Here is an 18367-nt window from a genome sequence, read left to right as displayed (position 1 = left end):
GGTGTGGAGATGTGAAGCAGGATGTGGATAGGATTAGTAAGGAGGAAGTGAGAGTAGCGATTAAGAGGATGAAGAGTGGAAAGTCTGTTGGACCATATGACATACCGGTAGAAGCATGGAGATGTTTAGGAGAGATGCAGTGGAGTTTTTAACCAGGTTGTTTAACAGGATTTTGGAAGGTAAGAAGATGCCTGAGGAATGGAGAAGGAGTGTGCTGGTACTGATCTTTAAGAATAAGGGAGATGTGCAGACCTGCAGTAACTACAGGGGAATAAAGTTGATCAGTCACACCATGAAGTTATGGGAAAGAGTAGTGGAAGCCAGGCTGAGAGAAGAGGTGACCATCTGTGAGCAGCAGTATGGTTTAATGCCAAGGAAGAGCACCACAGATGCATTATTTGCTTTGAGAATGTTGATGGAGAAGTATAGAGAAGGCATTTGTGGATTTGTGGATTTAGAGAAAGCGTACGACAGGGTGGAGAGAGGAGTTGTGGTATTGTATGAGGAAGTCTGGTGTGTCAGAGAAGTATGTGAGGGTGGTGCAGGACATGTTTGAGGACAGTGTGACAGCAGTGAAGTGTGCAGTAGGAACGACTGGTTCAAGGTGAAGGTTGGACTGCATCAAGGATCGGTTCTGAGCCCTTTCCTGTTTGCAGTGATGAGGTTAAAGGACGAGGTCAGACAGGAGTCTCTGTGGACTTTGATGTTTGTAGATGATATTGTGATTTGTGGTGAGAGTAGAGAGCAGGTGGAGAAGATCCTGGAGAGGTGGAGGTACACGCTGGAGAAAAGGGGAATGAAAGTCAGTAGGAGTAAGACAGAGTACATGTGTGTGAATGAGAGGGAGGGCAGTGGAGTGGTGCGGTTGCAGGGAGAAGAGGTGGAGAAGGTGGAGGAGTTCAGGTACCTGGGGTCAACAGTGTAAAGTAATGGAGAGTGTGTTAGAGAAGTGAAGAAAAGAGTGCAGGCAGGGTGGAGTGGGTGGAGAAGAGTGATAGCAGGAGTGATTTGTGATAGAAGAGTATCTGTGAGAGTGAAAGGAAAGTTTATAGGACTGTGGTGAGACCTGAGATGATGTATGGATTAGAGACAGTGGCATTGAGTAAAAGACAGGAGGTGGAGCTGGAGGTAGCAGAGCTGAAGATGAGAGATGAAGTTGAGATGTTCATTGGGAGTGACGACGATGGACAGGATTAGAAATGAGTTTATTAGAGGGACGGCGCATGTAGAACATTTTGGAGACAAGGTGAGGAGGTGTGATTGAGATGGTTTGGACATGTGCAGAGGAGGGACATGGGGTATATCAGTAGGAGAATGCTGAGGATGGAGACACCAGGAAGGAGGAAAAGAGGAAGACCAAGGAATAATAATAATAATAATAATAATAATAATAATAATAATAATAATAATAAAAATAATACAACCATATAATAATAAATGAAATAAAAAATGGGAACAGCTGTGTGTGTGTGTGTGTGTGTGTGTGTGTGTCTATTTTTGTCCACCACCAGCGTTTTCGTCCCTCGGCAACGTGAGCCAATCAAATCGATGATGTGTATATTTGGACCAATCGACACTCAGCTCAGGATAAGTTCTGACCAATAGGATTCCATATCTCGTGTAAGTCCCGCCCAGGAGCGCTGTGTGGAATAGGTCACAAATGTCATTGAAAACTCATTCAGATGTTTGCGGCGCTCATGTGGGAGCAGAGTAAACACGCACTCCGGTCTAAACTTCTCATACAACATGGTGAGTGAATTTATATTAATAAAAATATATTTTTTCTGACGCGATTTATCTCCTTTTACACTTTATATATACTTCAGCCTGTGTTAGCTGCACAGATCCTATGCTAGCAAGGAGAAATGTAGCTACTAGCTATCTATCTAGTTAGTTATCTCGTTTAATTAAAAAAAAAGCACTATTATTACCGACATTAATGTTCATTCCATGGAATTAAATCTTCTGTTTTATTTTCGGGATTAACCGCAGCAGCAGTGTAGGTTCCCGAAATAAGCATGTAGACTAGCTAGATCTGAGCCACAGGTGCTAATGCTAAATATGTCTCACTCCCTACATTAGTGCACTTCGTAGGCTGGTGAATTAATGGCTGATGCACACTACTTAGTGCACTACGTTTAATATGTGGAGTAATTTGGGACGTTTTTCCTCATCTGTTGTCATCTGATAGTTTTGTTCCCACATGCTTTTAGAAAATGTCTCAGATTCTCATCACATTAAAAAGATACAAAATATAATAATGTAAATATAAATGATAGCTTTTCTATGATATTTTTATCCAGACCTAATGAACACGTGTGTAAAGTCAAATCAGCATGTTGTTTATGTTTCTCCTGTTCCACCAGCAGTATAATTAGTGTTTGGGATTTGTTTCTTCTCTGACAGGCTCTTATGGGAGTTCAGCTGGTGGTCAGCCTGCTGGCGGTCAGCATCATGCAGAAAATGGCCCCGCATTTCTCCTTCGCACGCTGGCTTCTGTGCAACGGCAGGTGAGTGTCTCAGCTTCACGGACGATTCACGTTCCGCATCCTCAGCATTAACGCTCGCTGCTTTCAGTCTTTTCAGGTTCAAGCATCCTTCAGAGGGAGAACTTTGTGCACTGGCAGGAAAACAGGTGCCCAGTAAGACCAGCAGGAGAGACAGGTGTGAACTGGTTTGTGTTTGTGTGGTAGCTGATTTTCTGTCTTTCAGTCTTGCCCTCTCTTAACCCCGGGACTGTTTTCCAGGAGGCAGAATGGCCACGGGGAGCCCAAGCCGCTCACCGTTCCGAAGGACATTGATTTACACCTGGAGAGCACCCCTGTGAACGTTATAGACGCTCTGGGTAAGGCTGGAGGAGATCAATATCTATATAAATATTCTGTTTCCAAATCACAATAAGTCACAAATCACAAAGTTCTCCATCTGAACACTTTTCTTCTGAAAAAGCCATAACAGTCCATACTGTAACCAGAGAGAGATCTCCAACTAGAACATTTATATTCACCACAAACCTGTAACTTCTCTGTGTGTGTGTGTGTGTGTGTGTGTGTGTGTGTGTGTGTGTGTGTGTGTGTGTGTGTGTGTAGTTCTGCGGTTCTTTGTGGAGTACCAGTGGCTGATCGACTTTGCGGTCTATGCGATGGGCATCTATCTGTTCACTGAGGGTTACTACTTCATGGTGGATGCCAGTAAGGAGATCAACATTGGAGCTATTTGGTGTGTTCTGATGGTGTTCTTCTGCCTGTATCCTTAAACCATTTCCCACCAGCCGTGCCACGAGAAGAAAATGCTTCATTTAAAGTCACCCAGTGCAGCAGTATTGGTTGAGATGAAGCATCCAGCACAATTCATCAGATAAAGATCAAGACTTCATTAATATCTTCAGTTTTTTGGCTCCATGTTCTCGTTCCTGTGTCCTTTTATAATCCTTCACTCAGGTTTCCAGGAGAACTCTGCATTTCCTTATGAGTCACTATTTCCGCTCAGACGAGGGTGGAGAACGCTCTGTGTGTTTGGCCTTTGGCTTCCTGTCTCTGCTGGTGGCCATGTTGGTCCTGGTGGTGAGGGAGGACTATCTGGAGTTTGGCCTTGAGTCTGGTACGGTTTCACGTTTATTTAATCTGAATCACACGGGCTTTCCCTCCGCCGTCAGCCTTAAAAATCTGTTTCTGACTTTACAGGATTCACCAGTGTCTTTGATAACTTTGAAGTTTTTGCCAAACAGCAGGGATTTGAGTGGTCGTAAGTTCTTCATACCACGTTCTCCTCGCTCTGTAAAGCAATACTAAAGCAGTATGCACTTTAACTGAATTTGGAATATTTTTCAGCGTTCCTTTCACCAAACTGGGAGTGAAATTGGGCTTGGCTTTTATTTGTGCCTTCTTTGGAGCTCTGCTTGCTTTCCCTGGACTTCGCCTGGCCCAAACACACCTGGACGCTGTACAGATGAATTCTACCCGACCGCACATTCAGTGAGAACAACAGCGTGACCTGTGGTCTCCAGGAACCATTCCATCAAATCATGCTTTAGAAAATGTTACAGTTTATAGGTATAAAAGATATTAAATGATGGTAAATTGGATGGTTTTATTTCCACAGAATCCTTTTGCACATCAGTTTTTTGTCCCCATTGGTGATACTGGTGCTGTGGATCAAACCTCTCGCTCGGGACTTCCTGGGAAACGCACCTATGGGAAAGACTTCAGTTACATTGTAAGTGTGTGTAGGTGTGTGTGTGTGTGTGTGTGTGTGTGTGTGTGTGTGTGTGTGTGTGTAGTTCTGCGGTTCTTTGTGGAGTACCAGTGGCTGATCGACTTTGCGGTCTATGCGATGGGCATCTATCTGTTCACTGAGGGTTACTACTTCATGGTGGATGCCAGTAAGGAGATCAACATTGGAGCTATTTGGTGTGTTCTGATGGTGTTCTTCTGCCTGTATCCTTAAACCATTTCCCACCAGCCGTGCCACGAAGAAAATGCTTCATTTAAAGTCACCCAGTGCAGCAGTATTGGTTGAGATGAAGCATCCAGCACAATTCATCAGATAAAGATCAAGACTTCATCAATATCTTCAGTTTTTTGGCTCCATGTTCTCGTTCCTGTGTCCTTTTATAATCCTTCACTCAGGTTTCCAGGAGAACTCTGCATTTCCTTATGAGTCACTATTTCCGCTCAGACGAGGGTGGAGAACGCTCTGTGTGTTTGGCCTTCGGCTTCCTGTCTCTGCTGGTGGCCATGTTGGTCCTGGTGGTGAGGGAGGACTATCTGGAGTTTGGCCTTGAGTCTGGTACGGTTTCACGTTTATTTAATCTGAATCACACGGGCTTTCCCTCTGCCGTCAGCCTTAAAAATCTGTTTCTGACTTTACAGGATTCACCAGTGTCTTTGATAACTTTGAAGTTTTCGCCAAACAGCAGGGATTTGAGTGGTCGTAAGTTCTTCATACCACGTTCTCCTCGCTGTGTAAAGCAATACTAAAGCAGTATGCACTTTAACTGAATTTGGAATATTTTTCAGCGTTCCTTTCACCAAACTGGGAGTGAAATTGGGCTTGGCTTTTATTTGTGCCTTCTTTGGAGCTCTGCTTGCTTTCCCTGGACTTCGCCTGGCCCAAACACACCTGGACGCTGTACAGATGAATTCTACCCGACCGCACATTCAGTGAGAACAACAGCGTGACCTGTGGTCTCCAGGAACCATTCCATCAAATCATGCTTTAGAAAATGTTACAGTTTATAGGTATAAAAGATATTAAATGATGGTAAATTGGATGGTTTTATTTCCACAGAATCCTTTTGCACATCAGTTTTTTGTCCCCATTGGTGATACTGGTGCTGTGGATCAAACCTCTCGCTCGGGACTTCCTGGGAAACGCACCTATGGGAAAGACTTCAGTTACATTGTAAGTGTGTGTGTGTGTGTGTGTGTGTGTGTGTGTGTGTGTGTTTGTGTATGTTTGGGGTTAAAATGATGTGCTGGTTAGATTACTGGAAAAACCAGTAGACCGACTTAAACACCTAAACACCCTGGTTAGTATTTTATTTCCACACTTCATTATTGCATGAACTCTTTTCACAGATAAAAGCCATTATATCTAAAATATCTGATTGTTCATATTTCTGATTGAAGACACAGCCGTGTTAAACACTGCACTACACTTAATGCTGCTGGGAGAATTCTGTTAATTTAATTTAATTTAGTTTACATGTAAAGATGCAGGGTTTCTGTAGTAATTAACAGATAAAATGAATTCAGAATATATTGGGGTGTAACGACACATTTACACTCCGGTTCCATTTCTTTACAGTTATTATTAGGAAGAAATGCAAAACATATTTTTTATTAACACAGTTTATTATTATTATTATTATTATTATTATTATTATTATTATTATTATTAACATTTGTGAATATTGAACAGTTTAAACATTTCAAACAATTTTAAATAAAATGCCTGATTGGTGAAATAATGCATAAAATTATATTTTATAATATTTTGTAAAAAAGGAAATATATAAGAATAAATGAGAATAAATCAAATTAATCCAATACACTTTATTATATTGATTAAATAATTGGTTAAATTGGCACAAATTGAAAAAGATTAAATAATAAAAAAAAATTAATGAAACAGTTTAAATTTGTTTGAAGGTATTTAGTTAATACAGACGTGTGTGTGTGTGTGTGTGTGTGTGTGTGTGTGTGTGTGTGTGTGTGTGTGTGTGTGTGTGTGTGCTAAAGAATGCTAAAGAATTGATTTGGCTAAGTGGCAGTGATTTCTGCAGTGTGCTACAGATGGTATTTCCAGTAGCGAGAGAGCAGCCACAGTGACACTGCACTAACTCTAGTTTCTTTATACCCCTGGCATTGATGTGTATGTTTTCATGGTTAATAATAAAAATTTAAAAAAGAGACGAAACAAATTCACAATCAGCCATTAAATACGTTCTTAAGGGAACTCAGATTATAACTGTGTTCCACACGTAAAAAGGATCGCATTTGATACCCGTGTGCACTGAACTGAAAGCCCTGTACCGGAACGCTTGTGTATGAATACGTGAACCGTTACACCCCAAATATACAGTTTTGATTACTTCCTGGTCTGGAGGCTGCAGTCTTGTCCACTGTATCTGGACGTGACCCATTCAGCAATGAATCATAAACACCATTAGGGTTAATGTATAATAGGAATCAGGTTGGTTAGTGGAAGTTCTACAAAGTTGACTTGGTGCTTTGTTTCAGATAAACTAGTGTTTTTACTGCACCACACAGATCTGATCCACCCACACTGTACCCAGATCATGCTTTCTTACATCCAGGCGCTGTTGCGTAACTGGTTTTGATTCAGTATTACACCCACCTCAGTGCTTTAATCCCTCTGTGTGTGTGTGTGTGTGTGTGTGTGTGTGTGTGTGTGTGTGTGTGTGTGTGTGTTTCAGGCTTTCAAGCTCAGCCTTTGACTCTGTACGTCTCTGGATGATTGTTGGTTTGTGTGTGCTAAGGCTGCTGCTCACCCGCCAGCACCTGCAGGCTTACCTGAACCTCGCCCCCAAATGGGTAGAGCAGATGAAGAAGGAGGCGGGTCGCATTGCTGCAGTTGACATCCAGAGGAAGGCATGAAGAAAAACTCATTCTAAACATTTACTGTGTGTGTGTTGGTCAGTAGATCCGCTGGTTTCACTGGCAGGCAAGAAGAACTCCTGTTCAGTTCAGAATTACTCGTCTTCTGGTTTTGAACAGAAGATACACAGGATGCCAGAAGGTCGTCTCGTTACTGGAGAAACTGAATGTCTGAGGATTCTGCTTGATATATATTTTTTGTGTTGAAGATGAATAAAGATAATAATCTAGACCCTTCCTGCGTTATACCAGAGGTTGTGCAGGTTAAATCTTTCTTTTCTAAGTAGATTGTTTACTGATGTATCTTTTAAAACGGCTCATCAAGACAAAGTGCTTCAAATCATCGCTCATGAATTTGTCCTTCTGTTTCCGCAGGTGACTCGTGTGTACTGCTACCTGACTGTAGTAACGCTGCAGTACCTCGTACCAGTGCTGATTGTGCTCTTCTCAACCCTGGCCCTCAAGGCTTTAGGTAGAACTTCACTCATTTTCTCTCCTTCAGTTCCTCATCACTGTAGGATCATTTCTGTCATATTGAACAGTTTAATGTATTTAGAGAGAAAAGTGTACAGATTTGATCTCAGAATAGTGTCATTAGTACGATGTCTACTTTATAATTAATCATTGGTTCTTTTCACCACAGAGCTTCACACTGAAACCACCAGTGTTTTTATTAGATCACATTCATCTTTATCATTGTGCAGTGACCAGAACAGGAACAATGAACTGCAGTTCACATCTCACCACAAGTTCAAACAGCAACATGTAGAAATGAATAAATCAAATATAAATATACAATAAACGTATAATAGGAGTGAGATATATATTACACTTAGTGCTGTAACGGTACACGAGATTCACGGTTCCGTACGAACCTCGGGTTTCGTTACGGTTAAAGGAGGAAATGCAAAACATTAGATTGCTTGTCATTTTTTCAACGCAGTTTGTTGTTATTAATATTTGTGATCATCACAGTTTCATCTTCAGTTTTAAAACAGTTTTAAATAAAATTTCTGTTTGGTTAAATTATATATAAAATTATATTTTATAATCATTAAATCAATTAAATGCAATACAGTTTTTTTTATTGATTAATTGAGTAATCAATTAAATTGTTTAAATAAATTTAAATGTAAATTTTTTTATTAAAATGTTAATTCAGTGCGTGTGTACCAAACTGTACACCCTGTTCTGAAAAGTTTCAGTTCTGTTACACTCCTGTAAATAATAATATATAATAATATAATACTGTATCATGTGCATATGGAAGGATAAACACAGAAGGGTCATGAAAGTGACCGAAAAGGTGCAAAAAAGGCAAGATGAAGTAAAGTGTTGTAATTTGTGCAAAAGTAAATGATATGCAGAAGTTGGCAATTATATATATACAGTGAGGAAAATAAGTATTTGAACATGCTGCTATTTTGCAAGTTCTCCCACTTAGAAATCATGGAGGGTCTGAAATTGTCATCGTAGGTGCATGTCCACTGTGAGAGACATAATCTAAAAAAAAAATCCAGAAATTACAATATATGATTTTTAAACTATTTATTTGTATGATACAGCTGCAAATAAGTATTTGAACACCTGTCTATCAGCTAGAATTCTGACCCTCAAAGACCTGTTAGTCTGCCTTTAAAATGTCCACCTCCACTACATTTATTATCCTAAATTAGATGCACCTGTTTGAGGTCGTTAGCTGCATAAAGACACCTGTCCACCCCATACAATCAGTAAGAATCCAACTGCTAACATGGCCAAGACCAAAGAGCTGTCCAAAGACACTAGAGACAAAATTGTACACCTCCACAAGGCTGGAAAGGGCTACGGGAAATTGCCAAGCAGCTTGGTGAAAAAGGTCCACTGTTGGAGCAATCATTAGAAAATGGAAGAAGCTAAACATGACTGTCAATCTCCCTCAGACTGGGGCTCCATGCAAGATCTCACCTCGTGGATGGTGAGAAATCAGCCCAGAACTACAGGAGGAGCTGGTCAATGACCTGAAAAGAGCTGGGACCACCGTTTCCAAGGTTACTGTTGGTAATACACTAAGGCGTCATGGTTTGAAATCATGCATGGCACGGAAGGTTCCCCTGCTTAAACCAGCACATGTCCAGGCACGTCTTAAGTTTGCCAATGACCATTTGGATGATCCAGAGGTCATGGGAGAAAGTCATGTGGTCAGATGAGACCAAAATAGAACTTTTGGGTCATAATTCCACTAAACGTGTTTGGAGGAAGAAGAATGATGAGTACCATCCAAGAACACCATCCCTACTGTGAAGCATGGGGTGGTAGCATCATCTTTGGGGGTGTTTTTCTGCACATGGGACAGGCGACTGCACTGTATTAAGGAGAGGATGACCGGGGCCATGTATTGCGAGATTTTGGGGAACAACCTCCTTCCCTCAGTTAGAGCATTGAAGATGGGTCGAGGCTGGGTCTTCCAACATGACAATGACCCGAAGCACACAGCCAGGATAACCAAGGGTGGCTCTGTAAGAAGCATATCAAGGTTCTGGCGTGGCCTAGCCAGTCTCAGACCTAAACCCAATAGAGAATCTTTGGAGGAGCTCAAACTCCGTGTTTCTCAGCGACAGGCCAGAAACCTGACTGATCTAGAGAAGATCTGTGTGGAGGTGGGCCAAAATCCCTCCTGCAGTGTGTGCAAACCTGGTGAAAAACTACAGGAAACGTTTGACCTCTGTAATTGCAAACAAAGGCTACTGTACCAAATATTAACATTGACTTTCTCAGGTGTTCAAATACTTATATGCAGAAGTTGGCAATTATATATATACAGTGAGGAAAATAAGTATTTGAACATGCTGCTATTTTGCAAGTTCTCCCACTTAGAAATCATGGAGGGGTCTGAAATTGTCATCGTAGGTGCATGTCCACTGTGAGAGACATAATCTAAAAAAAATCCAGAAATTACAATATATGATTTTTAAACTATTTATTTGTATGATACAGCTGCAAATAAGTATTTGAACACCTGTCTATCAGCTAGAATTCTGACCCTCAAAGACCTGTTAGTCTGCCTTTAAAATGTCCACCTCCACTACATTTATTATCCTAAATTAGATGCACCTGTTTGAGGTCGTTAGCTGCATAAAGACACCTGTCCACCCCATACAATCAGTAAGAATCCAACTGCTAACATGGCCAAGACCAAAGAGCTGTCCAAAGACACTAGAGACAAAATTGTACACCTCCACAAGGCTGGAAAGGGCTACGGGGAAATTGCCAAGCAGCTTGGTGAAAAAGGTCCACTGTTGGAGCAATCATTAGAAAATGGAAGAAGCTAAACATGACTGTCAATCTCCCTCAGACTGGGGCTCCATGCAAGATCTCACCTCGTGGATGGTGAGAAATCAGCCCAGAACTACACGGGAGGAGCTGGTCAATGACCTGAAAAGAGCTGGGACCACCATTTCCAAGGTTACTGTTGGTAATACACTAAGACGTCATGGTTTGAAATCATGCATGGCACGGAAGGTTCCCCTGCTTAAACCAGCACATGTCCAGGCACGTCTTAAGTTTGCCAATGACCATTTGAATGATCCAGAGGAGTCATGGGAGAAAGTCATGTGGTCAGATGAGACCAAAATAGAACTTTTGGGTCATAATTCCACTAAACGTGTTTGGAGGAAGAAGAATGATGAGTACCATCCAAGAACACCATCCCTACTGTGAAGCATGGGGGTGGTAGCATCATGCTTTGGGGGTGTTTTTCTGCACATGGGACAGGGCGACTGCACTGTATTAAGGAGAGGATGACCGGGGCCATGTATTGCGAGATTTTGGGGAACAACCTCCTTCCCTCAGTTAGAGCATTGAAGATGGGTCGAGGCTGGGTCTTCCAACATGACAATGACCCGAAGCACACAGCCAGGATAACCAAGGAGTGGCTCTGTAAGAAGCATATCAAGGTTCTGGCGTGGCCTAGCCAGTCTCAGACCTAAACCCAATAGAGAATCTTTGGAGGAGCTCAAACTCCGTGTTTCTCAGCGACAGGCCAGAAACCTGACTGATCTAGAGAAGATCTGTGTGGAGGTGGGCCAAAATCCCTCCTGCAGTGTGTGCAAACCTGGTGAAAAACTACAGGAAACGTTTGACCTCTGTAATTGCAAACAAAAGCTACTGTACCAAATATTAACATTGACTTTCTCAGGTGTTCAAATACTTATTTGCAGCTGTATCATACAAATAAATAGTTTAAAAATTTCTGGATTTTTTTTTTTTTTAGATTATGTCTCTCACAGTGGACATGCACCTACGATGACAATTTCAGACCCCTCCATGATTTCTAAGTGGGAGAACTTGCAAAATAGCAGGGTGTTCAAATACTTATTTTCCTCACTGTATATTATACTATACTATGTGGTTATAATGCGGCGCTCTCACCACTGCAGCCCGGGTTCGATCCCCGGTCAGGGTACCAACCCCAGCCACTTAGTGCCGGTCCCAAGCCCGGATAAATGGGGAGGGTTGCGTTAGGAAGGGCATCCAGCATAAAAACATGCACCAAATCAAACATGCGGATGATCCGCTGTGGCGCCCCCTAATGGGAGAAGCCGAAAGAGAGTTTTTACTATACTATTATATTATACTATACTATATTATTATATTTTACTATACTATATATTTTATATTACACAGTAATTCATATCAAATAAGTGTCACTTTGAAGCACAAACAGCAGTTAGAGTGAAGTATCGCCTCATCAGTGTGATTAGACGTGCAAAACTCATATTTATTTAGGGGTGTGTCTGTAAATAATGAATCTGTCCAATAAAATACAGATTAAAAAATATCCTACAGCAGTAAATAAGACGGAATCTGTTGCACAAGTGTGCAGCATGTGAGGAACAGGAAAGTTTAAACAGAAAGCTCTGTTTTGTCAATATCATGGGTACGAGGTGGGTTTATTTCCACTGCAAGTTGCCCCTGAAGTGCTTTTAAGGTCTTTTGAAAATGCTGCAATCCTGAAGAAATCCCTACTGCTAGCACACAAATGAGCATAGTTTACCCAGCAACTGCTTTACACCAGACCTAACCTCTCTACTATATATCTGTATTAGACTTGCAGATATGACTGAATTGGACTGATCAGGGATGTCACATGACTATGATTTACATTAGCTGGTCAGATCAGACCATTTAAAGTGAAGTAGCTTCTAGTGATGCAACAGACCACAAATCTCACGGTTTGGATCACATTATGGTTTCTGAGTCACAGATTGGATCATTTTTTGGATCAGCAAAAAAAAGGGGAGGAGACGAATCTAATTTGCTTTTCATTTATTACAAGAACAGTTAGAGCAGGAAATGCTCCCATGTTGACTGATTAACACGTCCTGTTCGTGTGAACACTTAATAAACACAAATTAACTTCATTACTTTTAAAATGATCAGTCTTTCACTCTGCACAGGGTCTCCACAGGGTCTAGAAAAGTCTACAATCTAGTGGTGTTTTTTTCTTTCGCTGGTACAAATTTAACGACTACAAATGAGACATTTTTCAGCTATAGGGAAGTGCACGTTTAGCGATAATCAGCATGAAGAAACGTGTTTAGTGCTCGGTTAAGGCACGGTTGTGTGCGTGTTTTTGATGTTGTGATACAGGTGTTAAATTTCATTCATAAAGGTCTTAAAAAGTCACAAATTGTGTGACTTGGTGAAACCTGCAGAAAATCCTGTCTACGATCACAAAAAAAAAAAGATTAATCCAGTAAAAAAACGCAGTTAATCCGCGGGTCATGTGCGTGCTGAATCGTGGGTCGTGATCCTTTCAGTTCAACTGTGATCCATTGCACCTCCAGTAGCTACTGAAGTATAGTTATTAAAGCTACCTAGTTAATAACAAACGAATGCAGTAATGAGTCTGAGAATGGATGAATTTTATGTTCTTATTAGCTACTTACATTAGCACCATATATCCAGTGAACAGCTCAGACCGGGGCGACGCTAACTTACGCTAACTTACGCTAACTTAGAGAGCTACTCTGTACAATTGTGGTTGGCAGAAAAGCATCTCAGAATGTTCAGCACGTGGAATCTAGTGGGGGATGAGCAACGACAGCTGACCTCAGTATCAGGTTCTGCTTCTGTCAGCCAAGAACAGAAAGCTGAGGCTTCAGTAGGAGCAGGATCACCAACTCTGGACAACTGAAGATAGGAGAAACCTAGCCTTCTCTGATAAACCTTGATTTCTGATGAACTACCCAAATGGTAGAGTCTTCAGCATTTAGCAAGTGCAGATAAACCATCTACAATTTCATGATGAGGTCATGCGAACATGATCAGAATCTCAAGGAATGTTCCCAACATCTTGTAGAATCCCTGCCATAAAGTGCACTGAACTCACCAGAAGCTCCAATGATGCTGATACTTACTTCCAAACAGTTTTTGTCTATTTTCTTCTAGTTTCATGCGTCAGACTGTAAGTGCTTCTTACTGTAGACTGTAATGGTGTGAACATTAGGAGGTGTGTCACCATGTGGTGTTCCTCGAGGCTCTTTATAATATCAGCACCATAATCAGTAAATATTTTAGGAATTATTTTATTGGAAAGAATGAGTAATAATGAGAGAATCTTGTCTTTCTGTCTCTGATTGGCTACATCTCACTAGGTGATTACTCATGGGGGCTGGGCACCGAGACTCCAGGTGTGACCCTGGCACCGGTTCTTCCCACCACTCCTCCCCCTGTAACCAGGTCAGAAGATGATGATGATCTCGAGGACATGGAGGAGGAAATCCAAGTCACAGTTGCCCACCTGGCCGGGGTTTTTTCTGCGTTGCGTTCTGTTCTTACCCCCGTCTTCTTCAGAGGGATCTTCTCCTTCCTCACTTGGTGGGTGGCGGCATGTCAACTGATCAGCAGCCTGTTCGGGATCTACTTCCACCAGTATCTCATGAGCTGAGCTGAGTGGACCTCTATGTGCAAACTGTGTGTACTGCAACATGTGAAACATGTTCCTGAGAACACCTGAGCTCCACCGACACACTCTGGGCGTGTTTATGCCTCGGAGGGTTTGATCTTGACTGGAGACTGTGATGTGTTTGGTTTAAGATGAAGAGAATGATAAAGTATTTGTTTTGTTACACGGATGAATCTTAAATCGGTTGTTGGATCGTGCAGAAGGAAAGCCGTTTGATTGAATACGCAACTTCTACAAATTAAATCAATCAACGTGCAATGTTGATCAACAGCTAGTTAAAGTTTGTGATGTAATACCAAGTGCCTGGTAACTCAATTCAGGGATTTGAGTTCACAATATTCTACTAATACGAGCTGCTTACTTTAATACTGTAGCGTTAAACACAGAGGCACTAAAACCCTGCTACAATCCATAATCCCCTCAGTCTGAGTGCTCACGTGTTAATGGTTCTGCTACATGTTCAGTATTTTATCCAGTTTTGCTGATAAGCTCCAGAATCAGACTGAAATTACAATCCGCTCAGTCTTTTCTTTCTCTTCCTGAATATTTCTCATTTATTTATTTCTCCTCGTCTCACTGAATCATCACACACTAATTTAGTGAGTCGTTTCTGTGAACAGTTTTTTAGAATGAAACGCATGCTGTCTTTGATTAAAACCCAGAATGCCTCAGTTTATCGTTGTTTGCATGTTTTCTTCCCATCAAAGTCACAATTTTGTGATATTGCACTGTTTATATCCTAAAGTGTGTATTAGTAAATTCCCAGAATTCCCAGTCCACACGTCTGCCCGCTGCTCACTCTCCCACGCTCTCAGAAGCAGGGAAATGAACACGACTCGGACCGTTGTAACTCATCAGCATCTCCACCCTGCTCTCGTTCAGCAGCTCGAGGGGCTCCAGAGGTCGTGTCTGGGCTTCTCCCTAGGGGTCAAGGGCTCGTCTGCATGGCCCGTCTGCTCAATAGGCCTCAGTTTGGTCCCTATAGCAACAGCCATGGCCTTCTCACAGATGCTGGTAATGAATGTGATTATACACATACATCAGATCTGTCGCCTTCCACTTCATCACACCAATCACTCACGCTCGACTCTGCAACAGACACCCTGATGTGGGAAACATGTTCAGGCCCAGTGGATGCCTGGAGTCTGCTCGGATGCTTATTGATGGAACATGGAGATATGCAGATTTGATGCTGAGGTGGATGTCGGATGATTGGAATATTTTGCTTTTAAACGAGTTGCAGATTAAAATATGATTTTGGGGTAAAATCTTTTGAATTGAAAATTTTTATGTCTCTTCTTATAATCTCTTAAATCCTGAAATTTCCTGTCTGACTTTTGGGATTTTCTACTGAAATGATTTCTTTAATTGATTCCTCATTAAGAATAAGGTTTAAATAAATGTTTAATAAATAAACAGTTTAAGGTATGGTGCAGTTTGAAATGTGGGAAAGTCACAGGTTTTAAACATGTTTCAGTTTTTAGATGTTTTTTATGTGAAACCTGGATATGGTTGGTGTGAAGAACATTTCAGCTGAGGTTCTTCACATTTACTTTAAATACATGGGATAGCAATGACATCCAACAGAAAGGTGTGGCTCGTGTTTGGGGATTTTTCTACAACAGTTTAAATGAGAGAATCCAGCAGGAGATTGAGTTCTGATTGTTTTTACACTTATGTTACGTTACAGCTGTGCACTTCCGACTTTAAGCTGTTCTACAGAAGAACCGCATACGGCTGGACATTTCAGACGTCCCAATACTTTTGCCAAGTGTTCCAGCAGGTCTAAATGTTTCCCAAAGAGACAAAACCAGTAAATAAAAGTCTCTACCATCTGACCATCTCATAAACACCACTGCAGTCTGAGTGTTTATGAATGTCAAACACATAAATCATGTCATTGTTCAGACAAACACCCTGCGGTCCTGTAGACGAAACAGACGTCTAGACTGCCATGGTGCAGAGTTAATCTGCTCTGAATGCTTATTAACACACAATTAGAACAATCACAAGCATGATTAGAGTATTAGGAGCTAATTCCCATACATGCATCTCATCTCCCACATCAGGGTGTAAATACTTCTGGGATCCGAACTCCACCTGTGTCTGATATTTGATTTTAATGAAAGACATTTTAAACATGGTCTGAGTTTCCTTCACAATTCCTGTACATGTATTTCTACAGAAAACCTTTTTTTTCTTAAATATACTTCTTTACCACACCAGCAAAATCATCCAGTCCTTTCATTAATATGCAAATCGGTTTATTATCTGACGCTTGAAAGTGTTTTCCAGGAATTATTATTCATTATATATCATTAATTATATTATAGAAAAAAACCTCACATGAACCCTGATGGAATATTTGTGTTTCCTCAGTTTCATGGAATCTTCTGAAGATTATGCGAAAAAGAAAAGTAAATGTAGATTATTCAAGAAATATCAAAAAGTTAGAAAATCCTTTACATTATTTTTATTTCTTTATTCCATTCACTTTAATGCTAATTAATGACTTTTTTATCGTTCTTTCTGTGCTCAGAATTTTACCTGTAACTAAAATAAGAGCAAAAATGCAACCAAAACTATGAGTGTGTTTCCTTGGAGATGGAGAAAATGTCTGAATGATAAAAAAGTGTGTAGATTTTTTTTTATAGATTTAATGTTGAAAAATCAGTGAAGACATGAAACCACAGAAGCAAGTCAGCGATCGAAACACGTCGCCGCGGTTTGACGAGTGCACGAGGTTGAGGTTTACGCCTCACTGAGAAGGTTCCCATCAGAGCTCCATCACAAAACTGAAGTGTCAAAGTTCAGACAGTAAACGTGTGGAACTGTTGAGTCGTGGTTTTAAACAGAGGCGTGTGGTAACGGAGGCCTCAGAGTTTTATAACATTATTAAAGGTGATCGAACACGTGATTCCTGCTGTTGTGTGAATAATGAAATGAATCACAACAAACATAGAAATAAAGATTTTACTACTTTTTTTTTTTTTTTTTAACAAAATGGATGAAAACGATCCACTGAAGGAGCCAAAAACTAAAAACCGAGCCACGTGTTCAGTGGCTGATCCGTGCTGCCCTCTAGTGGACAATACAGCAAACAACCTGAACAATGATAGAAATCTCTGGTTCATAGGCTTTCATGTTTACTATAAATCCTTATAAAAGATAAGAAATAAAAGGAAAATATTATAAAGTTATATTGTTATGCAAATTTTTCAAAACAGTTAGATTATAGAAAATGTAACAAAGAAAAGTCTTGGTCAATGCACAATTATAAACCAGATATATTAAATTTCAGTCCATTGATGTTAATTTTTGCAAAATATTTAAAAATGTACACTGATTTTTTCAAAGGCCTTTATGAAAATAGATTTCAGAGATATTTCTGAATAATGATCATATGGTAATGATAAGAAAGATGTGTAGACGATGGTGTGTATTGGAGGAACATTTTCTCAGCAGGTTAATAAAATAAACAGAATCTCAAGTGAGGAAAAAACTAAATGATGTTTTTAAAACATGCTTCAGTACCTGAGCTGCAGTGAAGACTGAAATGATTACAAATGATTACTGGAGTCCCTGAGAGGTTTTGCTAGACCTGGCAAGAGGCTTTAGAAAGTCCATGATTTTCTGTTCATATGATTCAGTTAGAAGTGGATCAAATTGGTTGAGGAGAACATTTAATGTGAGATGTTGTGATATTTTAGGGCTCCGGTTTGAAGCAACTCTTCCCACGTTACAGTAATGTCTCACAAGCCAGTAAAGAGTCTGGTCCATAATTGGAGCAATTGATCAGATTAGAATGAAAACACGTCCAGGATCCATCAGGTTCGAGTTTTCTTCCTGATTAGAAACTGAAAACACTGTTACCATTTCTGTTTTATCAAAGCCGATCTTACACAGTTTGACATTCCAACTAATAAAAGGCCGTGTGTGTTTTTGCCGTTATCTCTGCCAGCCATCACCGACCTCCATGTGCTTCAAAGTCGACCCGCTCTCCTCCCTGTCCACATTCACGTATTGCCCTGGAGGCGGCCGGTTCATCCCATTAGGACCTGGGGAATGATGGGAAGACGGCGTGGCTGGGGAGAGCGTGTGATCAGGAGAGGCACGCTCTGATTTGATGTTCAGGTTGAGAGAGGAGCGAGGTGGAGAGGAAGGAGAGGAGCCTTGTGAAGAGTAAGAACAACCTCCACCTGCAGACATTCTGTACACAAACATATCATGATCATAAAAATCCAGAGTTAAACATCCATCATTCTGCTCTTCTCTCTGAGGAGAAACCTCACTCTCT

The 18367-nt window shown here is 40.9% G+C and overlaps 2 protein-coding genes across 3 annotated transcripts in view; one reads left to right on the top strand and one right to left on the bottom strand.

The window, feature by feature from the left end:
* The first annotated feature begins 1600 nt into the window (after nt 1-1600).
* On the top strand, nt 1601-14741 carry tmem161a (transmembrane protein 161A). The gene is made up of 12 exons (XM_046858213.1): nt 1601-1749; nt 2407-2510; nt 2578-2664; nt 2748-2845; nt 3090-3246; nt 3449-3600; nt 3684-3744; nt 3831-3974; nt 4102-4215; nt 6941-7115; nt 7497-7593; nt 13760-14741. Exons 1-12 carry the CDS (start codon nt 1747-1749, stop codon nt 14050-14052), a joined length of 1485 nt encoding a protein of 494 aa, XP_046714169.1. The 5' UTR covers nt 1601-1746; the 3' UTR covers nt 14053-14741.
* Nucleotides 14742-16790: 2049 nt separating this feature from the next.
* Nucleotides 16791-18367, bottom strand: part of mef2b (myocyte enhancer factor 2b) — a 13186-nt gene continuing 11609 nt past the window's right edge. For both annotated transcript variants that reach the window (XM_046857790.1, XM_046857791.1), the window contains exon 9: nt 16791-18280. In XM_046857790.1, coding sequence (XP_046713746.1) covers nt 18019-18280 — 262 coding nt within the window. In that variant the 3' untranslated portion in view covers nt 16791-18018. The remainder of the gene's footprint in view (nt 18281-18367) is intronic.

The sequence above is a fragment of the Silurus meridionalis genome, chromosome 9 (genome assembly GCF_014805685.1).
Source record: "Silurus meridionalis isolate SWU-2019-XX chromosome 9, ASM1480568v1, whole genome shotgun sequence".
In the NCBI taxonomy this organism is placed as follows: domain Eukaryota; kingdom Metazoa; phylum Chordata; class Actinopteri; order Siluriformes; family Siluridae; genus Silurus; species Silurus meridionalis.
Note: the sequence above shows the minus strand (reverse complement) of the source record. Positions and strands in the feature narration are given on the sequence as shown.